A 16,320-nucleotide genomic window follows, 5' to 3' on the forward strand; every position below is an offset into this window, starting at 1 on the left:
ATCTTGGGTTTTCGGAGAGTAACGAACAAAAAGTAGGTCATGGTGACGTACATTTGACATTTTATGGCTTTATTTAAATATCTATGGTAATTATTGGCTTAGAATCATCAAACTTTATGAGTTGATTCATCTTGGGTTTTCGGAGAGTGACAACCAAAAAGTAGGTCATAGTGACCTACTTTTTACATTTTATGGCTTTATTTAAATATATTAGGTATTTTTTGGATTAGAATCATCAAACTTTGTGAGATGATGCATCTTGGTTTTTCAGAGAATAAGGAACAAAAAGTAGGTCACGGTGACCTACTTTTGACATTTTATGGCTTTATTTAAATATCTACAGTAATTTTTGGCTTAGAATCATCAAACTTTGTGATATGATGCTTCTTAGGTTTTTGGAGAGTGACGACCAAAAAGTAGGTCACAGTGACCTACTTTTAGCATTTTATGTTTTTTTTTAAGTATCTACAGTACTTATTGGCTCAGAATCATCAAACTTTGTAGGTTGATGCATCTTGGGTTTTCGGAGAATGATGTCCAAAAAGTAGGTGATGGTGACCTACTTTTGACATTTTATGGCTTTATTTAAATATCGATGGTAATTATTGGCTTAGAATCATCAAACTTTATGAGTTGATGCGTCTTGGGTTTTCGGAGAGTGACAACCAAAAAGTAGGTCACAGTGACCTACTTTTTACATTTTATAGCTTTATACATATATATTAGGTATTTTTTAGCTTAGAATCATCAAACTTTGTGAGATGATGCATCTTGGGTTTTCAGAGAATAAGGAACAAAAAGTAGGTCATGGTGACCTACTTTTGACATTTTATGGCTTTATTTAAATATCTACAGTAATTATTGGCTTAGAATCATCAAACTTTGTGATATGATGCTTCTCAAGTTTTCGGAGAGTGACGACCAAAAAGTAGGTCACAGTGACCTACTTTTAACATTTTATGGTTTTTTTAAGTATCTACAGTACTTATTGGCTCAGAATCATCAAACTTTGTAAGTTGATGCATCTTGGGTTATCCGAGAATGATGCCCAAAAAGTAGGTCAAGGTGACCTACTTTTGACATTTTATGGCTTTATTTAAATATCTATGGTAATTATTGGCTTAGAATCATCAAACTTTATGAGTTGATGCGTCTTGGGTTTTCGGAGAGTGACAACCAAAAAGTAGGTCACAGTGACCTTCTTTTTACATTTTATAGCTTTATACATATATATTAGGTATTTTTTAGCTTAGAATCATCAAACTTTGTGAGATGATGCATCTTGGGTTTTCGGAGAGTGACGACCAAAAAGTAGGTCACGGTGACTTACTTTTAACATTTTATGGTTTTTACGTGTCTACAGTACTTATTGGCTCAGAATCATCAAACTTTGTAAGTTGATGCATCTTGGGTTTTCGGAGAATGATGTCCAAAAAGTAGGTCATGGTGACCTAATTTTTTGACATTTTATGGCTTTATTTAAGTATCTATGGTTATAACTGGTTTAGAATTACTAAAATTTGTTTGTTGATGCATATTTGGTTGTTAGAGAATGTATCTCGGGTTTTCAAAGAATGTAAACAAAAAAGTAAGTCACGGTGACCTTCTTTTAAATATCTCAAATACTTATTCGCTTAGAATCTTCAATCTTTGTTTATTAATGCATCTTGAGTCCTCAGAAAACTTCAATCTTAATATAGGTTACTGTGATGTACTTATGGTTTTTATAGCTTTATTGTTTAAAATATTTTCAGTCCTTATTGGCTAAGAATCATCAAACTTTGTCAGTTGATGCAACTTGGGTCTTAGGATACTCAGGGTTAGAGGCTTCAAATAGAAGTGATAGATTGTACAATTTATCAGAAGAGCGATTCAAGGCCCTTGGGCCTCTTGTTAAGATATTGCCTGTGATTCATGTCGGAATTTTAAAAAATACCACAACAAAAAACGGGATGATACTTGTGCTCCTTTGTAATTTTTCATGCGGGATTGAGATTGAATACTGTTCGTTATTTCCATATCTTTCATTGATTAGAATGAATTTGCTTTCATTTTAAAGATACAAGTTATATAAATTAAATACCTGTTGATTTAGAATGTGATTTGACATTTTTGGTACTTTTTGGCGCACATTTAGAGTAGAACAATAATTTCTGAAAATAATCTATTTTTAGCAGTTCACACTGTTTTTGCACGAGCCCTTGTGTAATAATAAGCATACAAAGGTATTGTTTTTAATACTAAAAATTAAGAACAAGTGGTCAGGAAGGAAATGTCAAAGTCTTGAAAATTTCACACAAAGACTTTTCGGACATAGGTCCAGCTTAATTTGACAAACACTATGTCAGGTACATAAATACAAGTATTTTAGTTAATTACAGGAATGCTAAGAAAATATTAACTTTTGAAATAATCAGGCTTTTAGATATTGATTCCCATGGGACTTGGCTTACAAAAATCGTACTTTGAGACAATCGCTAGGGTATTATACGCATTTATTACACATAAATCCTACTTTATCACCATCCTTAGAATTTTAAACAACTTTAAATTATTTTTATTTACTGTAAAAGTAAATTGAAGATTTAGGGGAAAAAACGACACAATTTATTTTGCAAAGGTATTTTCAATGACAATGTTTTCCCAAAATATGCCAATCAAAGATTGATGCACCAATCTAGGCTGATGACCTATTTATTTTTTAGCATTATTTGCTACCAAATTATCTTGTTAAAACTGTCTCTTAAAGCTGAACACGATTCGTAAAAGAAAGAGATTTATCGTTGTCCGCCATATTTCTCTTTAAATCCGCCATTTTAGTTCTCATTTGATTCAGATTTGGAACTGCTATATAAGCAGCAACTCGCGCCACGGTTCAATGCATTTCGCGTTTCAGATTCCACCTGTGTAGATCAATACTACCTTGCCTTTGTTCTCCAAATCGACAGTTATACTGATTTGTACGCGTTGCTACATACGTAAAAAAAGAGCTACAAAAGAACCATGGCAGAAGTTGCACAGGTCAGTGACATGCAAACATGCATAAATGCATGCATAAGATACATAAAAAGTCAGTACAAAGACAAAGTAATATGTGTCCACAACATCTTCTCCGTGCACGTAGTCCATTCGAACACAACAATGAAATCAGGGTGGGTTTTGCGCTTGGTCTATAAAACAAGCGCTCTCTAAACATTGAGTAGGGAGATGTCATTATTGTGTGTGAAATTGAAAGTAAAAAAAAAAAATAAATAGGCGGATCCACTTCTTCAAGTTTTGCATTATGAAATGCACCCTCTTTTTTTGCTATACATATAATTTTATACTCTTTGAACTTTTAAGAAGTAATTATTAAACTCCAGTTAAAAATATATTCTACAGATGTACAACCTGAAAAACTATATAAATTATGACACTTCAATATCAAATATGTTCTTTCACCTTGTATCATCTGTGAATAAGTAATTGAAAATCCGTTTGTTTCAAATACTGAATTATTGCAAGTGCAATGAATAAAATAACAAACATATGAAATAAGAAAAGAAATACCAAGATTGATTTAAAGTATGAACTTTAAAAAAAAAACTCACTTGCAATATATTTTGTTTTCGAGGGGTTCTGTAACTTTGCAAACAAGGTTTATTATAATGGAAGGGTATGATTTTTTATTAAAAAAAAAATAAGTAACACAGGTACCTGTGGTCACAAATGGATACCCAACAAAATGTGATGATTGAATGCTAAAGCTGTACCTGCAGGGGTGTTATACTGTAAGAAGTCACAATTTCAAAATTGTCATCATTGTGAACAAAAAACTATTTCGATTTAAAATTTATTACCTTTCCACATTTATTATGATTTTAGATGTAATTTTATTATTTTTATTCACTTTTTAAAAAATGAAATTCTGAATAAGGTCTATTAAATCTTCACATTCTACACATAAGTTCAGAAATAAAGGGGGTTACATCATGATAAGGGGTTGCAATTGGATGAGAAAACTTTTAAACCATAATACAGTAGACTCCCCAATAAAAAAAATCCTGGACCTGCCTATGTATACAAGTCTATGTAATATATATTTCAACTTTGCTTTTAATTAATAAATTTTAGCTAGGCCTTCAATAAAAATTTGTTTGCAATTGCCTACCAATCAACTGAAAAATGCAATGGCCCAAATTTCTCTTCAAGTTTTCGGGATATTGAAGCTTTTTCATTTTCTATTTTTTCATTTTCAATCACTGGTTTCTAACAAATGAGGCTTTTTTATGTTTAGTACACCAATTTCTTTTATGCACCAAAAATGTGAAAGGTGCATAATAATCTTCTTACCAACCCATCCTAGATATTATAGGTCGGCAATGCAAACATTTTTTAAGCTTGGCCTAACACATTTGTTTTAATCACCATGAAAATATTAAAATACACAGTTTCTTGTTTAATATTTATTACGAGGTATGTTTAATAAAACACTTACAATATGAAATTGTTTTTAAAAAATCAAAGAATTCCTTCTTGTAGAAATGCTGTCCTTGTGAAAACCGAGGCAAATGCAAAAGCTGTGCCTGCAAAAGGAGAGGCTGCACTAACTGCATGAATCCAACATGTCAGTTTAAGACAAATGCTACAGTAAGTGTTACAACTGGGCATTTATCCTAGGAGTGTTGGCCATCTATTTAATGATGTTCACCCTTCCACCACGTTGAGGTCCTCCTAGATCGGAAGGGAATATTATTATTTTAAATCCTTCACATTTTCTCTTCTTCAGGTTCGTCTTCATCCATATGCTGCAAATAGTGCAAGAAATTTCAAGAATGAAGACCAGCCCAGCAGGAATGAGGTTATGGCAGCCCAGGCATCTCCTGAAAATACAAGAGATGAGGTGGAATGTGTCAATCTCATGGTAATCTTATATATATTGTCATATTTTTCATATACATGTACAATAAAACTCGGTTATAACGAAGTCACTGTGAAATTACTTTTCTATATCTGTAATTCATTATAACTGTATAAGAAAGTCACTAAATTTATATATCTGGGGATCCAAAATGACTTTGCTATATCTGTAAATTCACAATATTCATAATCTTACTAAACAAGTTTTGCTGTAGTAACTTTTAATGTTCAAAACATTTACTGTCATGTTCAATTTTACTTTTAGGCTGCAGTTGACAACATGACCCCAGAAGAAATGAGGACGAGGCTAAAGAGAGCTATAACAGCTTGTCCTGAATTAATGCAGCCTTTTATAACTGGACAGCAACATGGTTCTGGACAGGTTTCAGGAAGCTCCAATTGAAGTGTGCCATGGTGTCCATGTGGAGGATGTCAGATTTATGAGGACCCCCGCATGAACATCTGCTGCAGACAATCTCCATGCGTGACATCAAAGCCAGAATTCCGCAATCTGTGCTTGAGGCATGATGTGCTGGAGATTGCCAACATCTTGAATTGGAGCTTCCAAACCAACCAGGACCCTAGCTTTTGTATGTCCAAATTTAGAAATCAGGCATACAGAAACTTTATCTTGTTGCAACATGCCGTCTTGGTGCTGGAAGACGCATTCCAGTACCAGCCTGTGTTACACATACAGTGCGCCTCAGATTCCCCCAGAGTAATAGGCAATACACTGGGTACCATTCTGCTTATTCAGATTCTGATTGAACAAGTACGTGTATCTACTTATGTTTAGACATAGTTATATGTATGATTATTGGGCCCATGTGATATATTGATTGATTGATGTTTGTTAAATAATGTTATATCTATGTCAATGTTATCCAAATTGTTTTTATATATCAAGTTAAAAAGAATATTTGCTTATAAATGACCAACTAAAATTCAACATGCATTACCTTATTTTTTCCTGCTTTTCATACATGCTAAGAGAGTCTTTGAGGATGGAGTGATCATTCCAGAGAGGTTAGGCTGAGAAGACCTTAAACTTATTTCTTTGTCGCTGTTTGTGTAAGTGTGCAACGGTTTACCATAGGTCTCCCTTAAGCACACAGACATCAGTTCTGAATTAAAAAAGAGAGTACAATGTACAATCATGTTATACTGGTATACTATACCATATATTCGTTTGTTTTTTTTTTTTTGCATTGGAAATCTTGCGAAAAAGTGTTAAATAAGTACAGTTTTTATTTTGTGCAAGTTATTTTTTACAATTGAAGATTTTTTTGGTTTAAGAGGGTAATGCTTTTATGTCACAAAATAGCTGAAATAATTTCTGCCTGTTTAATATTTTGTGAATTAAAAGAGATTGCCCCCCCCCCCCCCAAAAAAAAAATAGATCACTACCAAAAGAAAGGATATATATGGTATTAACTTTTAAGTTATTCAACAAACAGTAATAGATGGGCATTTAAAATGTATAGGGAAAAAGATAAGTCGAATCCTGTGGATATTATGGCTTTGAATATCTATATCAATCAATCTTAAATCATTTTACTAATCCTAAAAATGGATTTGTAATACTAAAAGGATCCTTGCCTGGAATGTATTTGAATTCTTTTGGACACTTCTCATAAGCAACCCACTGTTTTGTCCGTCTTGACACCTGTGCTTGAGCATAGGGTTGTCCATCCTCCGTGACACGTACTGCCCTTCCAACATGGTTGTTGTGGTCTAAAACCGCTAGCATGTTTCGTATATGATATGCATCATAAGAGAAGGAATTCTGCTTGGGGCAGTAGTGGAGGAGGGTGTGGCTAAAAAAGTTTTCCACAGCCCATGTCTGTCTACAGTGTGTGTAGTACTTCATGGACCCACACCAATCTCTGTTCAAAACTACCTTTCTGTAAAATAAGAATACATGTGTATAAGATATCATTACATTTCATTATCATTAATCTACACAATGTGTTATCTGATTGATTCTAGATCATCATACGATTGGGCCACAAAACTTCATATTTCACAGTCATCGACATGTTTTTTAATCACATTCCATCTTTTCGGATAACTTATGCATTTTCCCACAATATGATTTATGTTTGTTGAAAGAAAACTTCCTAGAGTATGGTAATCGTCAAAATAGCCTGGTTTACGTACGTCACAAAATCATTGATTAGTGATGTGCCAATTGGGTTATTTCACTGTGTATTAAATCACTTCCTGTTTATAGGGATTAGGAGACAGATGGCCACAGGTAGACTGCTAACCCCCAAGGCATTCACACCTGTACAAAATAAGCTCCTCCCTCACCTGGAATTTACCACCCGGTAAAAAATCTCTGAATTTGAGAGCAGTGCCAAATTTTGAACGTTTACATCTATTCAATAATTTTTTTTCTTGTTTCAGTAAAATTCAATGCATGAATAAACACCTTTACCTTAACTCCTTGTATGCTGATAAATCTTTTTTCAGCCATTTAGCCCCTTCTGGATTTTGTAATCCCTCAGGATGACGACATCTAAAATATTACACACAAAATTTTTTTAGGCACCAAGTATACCTCAAAAGAATTTACCTTAAAATTTTTATTTTATGTATTTTACAGAAACTTTACTTGCTATATGTATGTACAATCTGTCAATCTGGGTTAACTGCTAAAGATATTAAAAATATTATGGCAACCAAAGCCATGCAGGAATTTGTTGAAAGAGGTAGACATTTTCGTATTAAGTGATTTTGTTTTAAGCAAATCAAAACTCAAACAAACTTGTGGGGAAAAAAACCATCATAGTTTTCAAATCAATGAAATTGAAATTGAGAAGGAACTCAACAATCAACAATCAAGTGACCTTGACTTTTACATGATTTAAAATTGACAGATTACCAAAATATCATGTTTACGGTTCAGGTACAATTGAAAACTTCAAGTCGAAAAGCAGATAAAAATTATCTTTCTATGAATTTGAGTTGTCTGCATGGTGCAGTGGTTAGATCATTTGCTTGAGTTGAAAATTAAAATGTCAATCCTTATACTGGGGAATTAAATCAAAATGTAGGATGTGGAGAACGGTTCTTCATATGAGAACATATAAGCAGAATTCTTAGGTGCTGGCACAAAAAGCTCTCACTGCTCAATGGCCCTCAATGCTGAGTATAGGTTAAAATTTGTAGCTCTCCATCAGCAAGTAGTGGGGTTTCCATATGAGTGAAAATTCTTGAGAGGGATTATAAACAATATACATATAATCAATCCTACCAAACTGTTGCCCTGTTCACGATGACGAGTTTAATTTGCAATAAATTAATGCGAAGTAAACTAATGCAAATCAAATTATGCAAATTAAATTGCTTTTACATGACAGCTAATGCAAAGTTACAAAGTAAACTATAATGCGAATTTAATTTTTTCTTCTACAGTCAGGCGTCAGTAAGTCTATTATGACGTCGTTTGTAAATCACGTCATGTATGCAGAACCTTCCTTTGATACATCATGTAGTGACTACAGGTTTTTATTGATTTTAGTGATTAACATACTTTCCCTCAATTTTTGAATGAAATACAGCATAAAAACCTATATACATGTATATATATAAAACCACCAACATGTGTCCTTTGACTTAATTCTGGCCTTACACATGCATCAAAATTTAATTCGAATTACCTTTGCTTAGAGTTCACACAGAGCTAATGCAAAGTAATTTCATGCACAGTAAATTAATTTTAATTAAAATAATTTACATTAAATTCTCTAAGTGATTTGCATTAAATTCTCTAAGTGAATGCAAAGTGAAGCTAATTCGCAGTAACTTTACGTTTAATTCAAATTAAACTCTCCATGTGAAGAGGGCATATGTTTCAAGGTACATTAAAAATCTAAAGACATTGATTCTGAAATATTGATCTTTTTAAAATGAATTTTTTGCAATCAATCTTCTTTTCATATAAATTTACAAGAGATATCTATGCAAATAGGTTTAAAATTATTTAACAATTAATACCTTCCTCCAGGCCAAATATGTTTGTTGTTGACATGGTATAATATTGCCATCCATCTCTTCAAAAGTTTGTTGGTGTTTCCCTGAGATGTACTGCAACACCACCAAAAATGGTTTGTGATGGGTCTGATCCAAGGAAGGAGTGCTTTGAAGGTGGATTGCTTAGCCAGGTCCCCCAGAGTAGATGCCAGTCTTTTCGATTTGTGCCATACATCTAGACTGTGTTGTAGGTGTTGAAATGGCTCAGATTCTTGAAAATAAATGGTTGTTTTCAATAAAACTAAATTAAATTCAGTTTCAATATAAGTTGAGGTAAAAATGTAAAACAGAGGCCCATGAGCCACATTACTCACCAGAAGAGTTTTGACAGGAAAAAAACCCAGTTCAGCACTTATAAGCTAAAATATAAATGTGGTTCAAACATAATATTTTCACTTGTGCCTTGTTCTACCTCGAAATAAAACATTTGAAACTACTCTACCTGAAAAAGGCTTCTGAATTGATTGACTGGCCCTGATGAACATGTTCTTGAAAGAAACGTTTTTAATTGCTATATCCCTTATTTTCTTATTTATACATAACTTTGGTCCAACACCAGTTCCGGATTTTAATATTCATGGATCTTCTCTACCTAAGGATGTTTCCATTAAGAATGATTAAACATGGCTTTATTGTTCTTGAGAGGAAATTTTTCAAAGATTTTTCTATATTTACTTTAACTAAATAGATCTCCTCTTGAATGAGGCTGTGGCCTTTCATTTGAACAAACTTGAATCCCCTTCATCAAATAATGTTTTGTGGCAAGTTTGGTTGAAATTGCCCCATTGCTTGTGGAGAAGAAGATGAAAAATGTAATAATTTTACAGACAGATAGACAGGTAGACAGACAGAGGACTTAAAACAAAATTTGATCAGAAAAGCTCACTTGAGCTCTCACCTAAGGTGAGCTAAAAGGGATATAAAATTCATTCCCATGATGAGATGGATTGAGAATACTGTAAATACATTGGAGAAATGATCAAAAAAGAAATTAATAAAGTGTATGAATAAATAAATTAAAAACTTACTAAAAATAGAAATAACTGTTTTACTGGCGTCAGATATCACTTCCCATACCACAATTGGTGAAACTGAAACCAGGAAAGTGAGGCCTCGTTCAATTAGAAGCTTTTCCATTCGTTGGCTCTTCCCATCAACCTCCCTCGAGTCACCTACCTCCATATGGATAATGATTTTCTTGTCAACATCCATAAAGACAACAGTAGATCTGTTTGCACAGAAACCTAGGAAGCAATAAAAAATTCAATATTTTGTTTTTGGATGAATTTAAATAATTTCTTCATAATTCTTCTTGCACAAAGTGAGATTTGTTCAATGAATGATGTCTCATAAATTATAATACATGTACATGTGTATATTGTAACCACTTGTCAAATTTTTTTTTTTCTACAATCCTTAAGATAAATATAGAGGAAAAACAAAAATTTTAGCTAGTCAAGTGTCCAATTCATTCACCCTCATCACTCCCTTGGTCATCTACATGAAGGTAAATGATTCAAACACTTAGGTAGTGAAGATGTTTATTTATATTTTGACTCCTCAGTATACATGTACATGATGTATATGAATTATTACCTGGAGTATCATATCTTACATCCACTGCAACACTAACAGGCAACCCTCCTAAAGATCTCCTCATTTTCTCCATATGGCTTTTAAAATATTTCGCTATTGCAACCTACAGAATAAGTACGTACAATATACAAAAATAAATGCTGATGTTTACACATATAGATATGTGAGGGAAAGGGTGTGTTTGTTTTGGAGAGAGTGTCTGAGAGGGCCAAGTGTTTTGTATGTGAGGGTGTGTGAAGGGAATTAAAAGTATTATATAGACTTTTTTTCTCCACCATCCCTTAACCTCATCCTTTTGTCTGTAATATAAATAAACTTAATTGTTGAGGATTTTGTTAATTCGACATTAAATATACTGATGGTACTTACTCTATACTGGCGCTGCATTTTGTAAAAATCACTGGCACTCTCAATCACCAAATTCACAAACTTTGCTCCTATGGCAAACTGTTCAAACGATGCTCCTTTGAAAGATTTTTCAAACAATAATTATATCAGAAGAAAAAATGAAAATTTGCACACTTAAACCAATTACTATAAACCAGCTTTCATTGGCATGCGAGATATATTTGCAAGTTACAAGACCTAATTTACTGTGTAAATATTTATCGCTGTGAATCGATCATTTTGATTTGTATTTGTAGAGAATATTTTCTTAGTTGCGAAAATTTATAGTCATAGTTTGATTTAAAATTGACAAAAAGCATATAAAGGATGATACAAATAATACTTTGTTTAGAATAATGTTCAATGTTTTATTTATTACATGTACCCTTCTTCATTCTTGGTATTCATTGAAAAAATATTTGAGTGAATTTTTAAAATGAAATTTCAATTCAGATACTAGTAACTAACCAGATAAAAGCACCATAAGTTGCAATATCATGCTGATGAAACTTCTACCTCCATAAAATGGGGTTGAAATCCATTTCCCAGGATGTCCATTCTAAATTTAATAGAAATACAGTGTGAAATGGAAGACCAATCTTGGCAATATTTAACAAATAACACGTTAGGCATATATCATTTTTGCGAAAATAAAGCAATGTTCTAATTTAAAAATCTTACAACACATTTGTACTTGAACTTAATTCCAGCTGCAATAGCCTCCCCTTCTTCAAAACTAGACGAGATTATCCCCCCTTCACACTGCTCACACTTAACTCTCTTCAGCAAATCTATGATGGTCTTCTCTCCAACTATAAACTTCCTTTCTTTGAGTAAAGCATACTCCTCCACACTATCCCAGAATGTTTCCAATTAAACCACAGCTTTACTAGCCAAGTGGTTCTTCAACACATTTTTTCCTATAAATTGCAGCGTTAAACTTGGATTCCCTATTGTGGCCCGCCCTACCCCAGGGAGTCAATGACATGAGCAATTTAGAATACCGCAACTCTGGAAATTTTAGTTGTAGATAAATTTTTAGCAAATTTGCAAGTTCATTGCATTCCAAAAATATTTTTCTTAAAAATAAATTACCAATAAGAAAATGTAAACAAACAATGGTCATTCGCAGAAATTTGAACCATAAAAATTAATCAACAGCATTTTGACCCAAATTGGCAAAATAAAATCCGATGTAAAGATTTCCAGATTTACTGTATACACTTCCACATAAGTTTCAGCTTTTCTGACCAATGGCTCTTCAGAAGATTTTTCTTAATGACCCCACCCTATTTTGTCTATTCTTGGAAGGGATCTTGGCTCTTATTATAAAACGCTTTTACTGCCTGGTGTAATGAAGGTGAAACTACCGTCTTTTTATTGCTCACCTGATCTAAAGCTAAACTTTTCACATTTTCAACTTCTTGTCAAGAACCACTGGGCCAAGTTTAACCAAAGATCATCATTAATACATGCAGATCTAAACCAATACACAAATTACAGTCTGTTGATAAATTTGCAATAATATTATAAACTCATCCATAAAAAAATTAACTACATACTGAAAATCATTCCACAGAGGATTGTCATCGTTCTCCAACTTCTCGTCCATATTCTCACCATCTTCATCCTCCTCCTAGTCTTCTTCATCATCAAAGATATCTTTTATAACTTCTTCATCCTACAAAAATATTAAATAAGGAACAAAATGAAAGTACATCACTCTATGTAATAATTATAATCATCCTTAAATTCAGCTGTATGGTAAGAAGCAGGGGATATACTTAACACTCAATACACTCAAGGAAATGAGGTCAAGGTCATGACCTTGACATAATTCCATAAAGTCTAGGTCATGACCTTGACCTCTACACACTCCAGAGAACTATGTCAAGGTCATGACCTTGCCCTACTTTAAAAAATGTCTAGGCTATGACCTTGACCTAATCCTAGGAGATCTAGGTTATAAACATGACATCCATACACAAGGACAAGGTCATGTCATTGACCTGAAGTTAATATTAGGTCATTTTAAGGCCATGAGTCTCGATTCTTCTCTAGGTCATGTTATACAACCTTGACCTAGGTCATGTAAAGGTCATGCTTCTCAAATCTGGCTGAGGTCATGTTAACAAAAAAGTAGGTGAAGACCTATCAAGGAATAAGGTCAAGGAACTTGTATATAAGTTCGACTCAAACAGTTGTGACATCAAAATAGAGAATACGGAAAACATTATTTTGTACAACTAACAGGTTGGTATTTTCCCTCTTATTAGTTTTTTTTAACATTTTGTAATTTGAATTTTCCTTCTTAATTTCTCTCTCTCTCTCTCTCTCTTTTGTAATTGAAATTAATTCAATTCTGAAGTTAAGTAGATCCAAATAAAATGTACAAATTCAAATTTTAAAACTGATCTGGTGAAATTTCTACGAAGTACAATACGTGTTAGTTTCTACTCGTTTAATCTTTGAAAAAAGTTGAATAAAAAGATTCCTTTCAATATCTCGGCTTAAACTTTCTTAAGTTATAAACAAAAAAAAATTTTAATTTAAACATTTTCATTCAAAAATCTTTTTTTTTTCTAAGAACAAATTTCAAGAATATAAAGAAGAAATTGTAAACGTTCTATAATTTTCAATAGTCTACCCTAATACTGAAACCATCCTTATTTATATAATTCACTTCAAATCCCACTTTTGTGAAATTTTTATTAAAAAATTAAAAACCCACGCGGTTAAAACATCCATTTTAATCATTTAAAAATGAGCCAAGTTGTTATTTTCAATATTTTTTTTACTTAATTTTGTTTGAATCATCTGTCCTTAAATCAAAACTTTATTCATGTATTCGATTTTTCAAAAGTAAAAATGAACAGTATTTCACTTTTGTAAATATAGAATTATTTCAAATTAAAAGAACATTAAATATTTTTAAAATTTGAATTGCTAAGGATACATGTCCATATAGCAATTTACAAATATCAATATTGAATAAAACATACATAGTAGCCGAACGATTTTCTAACAATCAAAACTTTTTTTTTATATTTGCGCATGCAGTGGGAAAAACAAACTATAAACGAAGTTTGATGTAAAGATTATATTTATATGCTTGTTTATACATATAGTTTATACATGTACATGTAGTACATGCATTTATGTGATAACATAAAATCTAATAGAAAATGAATACAGTATATGTGATTAAATTCATTAAGCATCAAGTACAAAACATTCATTAAATACAGAGGTCTATGATAAAATGTTATCTTTTTGATAAAGAAAACTTTGATTTTTGTGAACAATATACATGCACACTGTACTGTTTTAAATGAGTCTTCCTCTACACAACGAGTCTTCCGTTTAATAAGTGTTATAAATCACTGTTTTAACTCATTTAAAATTTATTTTCGTCTATGTTATAGCACTTTAACTGGAGCTTAGGTAACTTGAATTAACACATTTATGAAGGTTATAAGTAGTTCTAGTGATAGTCTCCTTTTTCTTATGCTGTACGTCCTTCATAAGCAAGAAAATTACATGGACACAAATTGCACTCTACGCCTTCTAAAATAGTCCTCCAGAAAGTAAATCAATATCTCCATCTGTTGTACATTTGCGTTCATAGCATCCTTCAGCGATCTCAAAGTTCGCAGCACCTCTTGTAAGGGGGTAGGTTGGATGTGAGGATCTCTGCGTCATTTTTAGCTCTACTGGTCAGAGACCAGAAGAGCTTATGCGATAGTAATGCGTCCGGCGTCCGTCCGTCTGTCTGTCTGTCTGCCCGTCTGTCTGTAAACAATTTTTCAAAACGCTACTCCTCCTACAATTTTAGTCTGATTTCAATATAACTTGGCACACAAGTAGACTACACTAAGATACATAGAATAGTGCATGGGTTTTTGATTTCAATGAACGGTGTTGCCATGGTTACTAAAAATAGAATTTTCTGTGAAATTCCTTTAAAACGCTACTCCTTCCACAGTTTTGGTCTGATTTCAATATACTTTGGCACACAAGTAGACTACACTAAGATACATAGAATAGTGCATCGGTTTTAAATTTTGATGAACGGTGTTGCCATGGTTACTATAGATAGAATTTTCTGTGAAATTCCTTAAAAACGCTACTCCTTTTACAGTTCTAGTTTGATTTCAAAATAAGTTGGCACACAGGTAGACTACACAAAGATACATAGAATAGTGCATCGGTTTTTAATTTTGATGAACGATGTTGCCATGGTTACTAAAAATAGAAAAATAGAATTTTCTGTGAAATTCCTTAAAAACGCTACTTCTTCTACAGTTTTGGTCTGATTTCTATATAACCTGGCACACAAGTAGACTACACTAAGATACATAGAATAGTGCATCGGTTTTTGATTTTGATGAACGGTGTTGCCATGGTTACTAAAAATAGAATTTTCCGTGAAATTCTTTAAAAACGCTACTCCTTCTACAATTTTGATCTGATTCCAATATAACTTGGCACACAAGTAGACTACACTAAGATACATAAAATAGTGCATTGGTTTTTGATTTCGATGAACGGTGTTGCCATGGTTACTAAAAATATAATTTTCTGTGAAATTCCTTTAAAACGCTACTCCTCCTACAATTTTGATCTGATTTCAATATAACTTGGCACACAAGTAGACTAAACAAAGATACATAAAATAGTGCAATGGTTTTTGATAAGTACATACCAGTAGAGCTACAGTCTCGACAGACACTTCTGCTTCTTTTTAGCTTGTGACGTCTTCTAGAATACATTAAAAGTGTCTTTTTTAATATTGATGTATGATGAAAGTGAATTTAACATTTAATAAAAATAAATATTGATGCGATGTATGATGAAAGTGAATTTAACATTTAATGAAAATAAATATTGATGTATGATGAAAGTGAATTTAACATTTAATGAAAATAATTCAATCTCAAAGAATACTTGTTACAAAATACATTAAAATAGAAATTGGTTCAATTTATAAGGAAAAATACGGCTTAAATGCTCACCTTAATTCTGTTAAAATTGAGTCCTCCACACCGCTGAATGCCCCCTGGCTTCCTTGTGTCGGGGACGTGATACAGGTAGCTGTCTCCATGGCTGAAGAGTCCGTGAAAGCAGCAGCCGTACTCTTTGGCCCGGGTGATATTGGGGAAAATGCTGGGTAGACATCTTTTTTAGGGGCACCATTTGGAACCGAGTTCCCTCGTTTCAGAGTGGGAGTTGCCTCAGTAACTGTAGGTGTTAAATATTTTTGGAACAGCACGCTTTCGTCCTCTAAGTCTTGGAAGTCGAGGCTCGGAAAGAGTTGTGGCGGAGAGTTACTGAAAATGAAACAATATAAAAAAATTGCATAAATTTTCGTTCCTACATGTATTTTATTCAGATGAATTA

At 32.8% G+C, this 16,320-nt stretch overlaps 1 protein-coding gene and 1 pseudogene across 1 annotated transcript; one reads left to right on the forward strand and one right to left on the reverse strand.

Moving 5' to 3' along the window:
• Positions 1-3,929: 3,929 nt before the first annotated feature.
• Positions 3,930-5,735, forward strand: LOC134239903 (uncharacterized; annotated as a pseudogene).
• LOC134239904 (uncharacterized) lies at positions 4,728-11,759 on the reverse strand. The gene is made up of 10 exons (XM_062722038.1): positions 11,602-11,759; positions 11,389-11,479; positions 10,903-10,997; positions 10,534-10,636; positions 9,966-10,181; positions 8,902-9,148; positions 7,340-7,420; positions 6,499-6,803; positions 5,859-6,023; positions 4,728-4,862 (listed from the first exon to the last, which is right to left on the reverse strand). The coding sequence occupies exons 2-9, from the start codon at positions 11,417-11,419 to the stop codon at positions 5,860-5,862; spliced, it is 1,242 nt and encodes a 413-aa protein (XP_062578022.1). The 5' UTR covers positions 11,420-11,479; positions 11,602-11,759; the 3' UTR covers positions 4,728-4,862; position 5,859.
• Positions 11,760-16,320: the final 4,561 nt, after the last annotated feature.

Source organism: Saccostrea cucullata, unplaced genomic scaffold (assembly GCF_032062105.1).
Source record: "Saccostrea cucullata isolate Sc308-1 unplaced genomic scaffold, CSIRO_AGI_Scuc_v1 ctg1106, whole genome shotgun sequence".
Lineage (NCBI taxonomy): Eukaryota > Metazoa > Mollusca > Bivalvia > Ostreida > Ostreidae > Saccostrea > Saccostrea cuccullata.

Bases quoted from the DNA above. Each gene is read 5' to 3' on its own strand.
- LOC134239904 (XM_062722038.1), bottom strand. From the start codon at position 11,419: ATGATATTGCAACTTATGGTGCTTTTATCTG. The intron at 10,182-10,533 runs GTAATAATTCAT...ATTGCTTCCTAG, and splicing joins TGTAAGATATGATACTCCAG to GTTTCTGTGCAAACAGATCT. The intron at 6,024-6,498 runs GCAAGGATCCTT...TTTTTAATTCAG, and splicing joins AGAATTCAAATACATTCCAG to AACTGATGTCTGTGTGCTTA.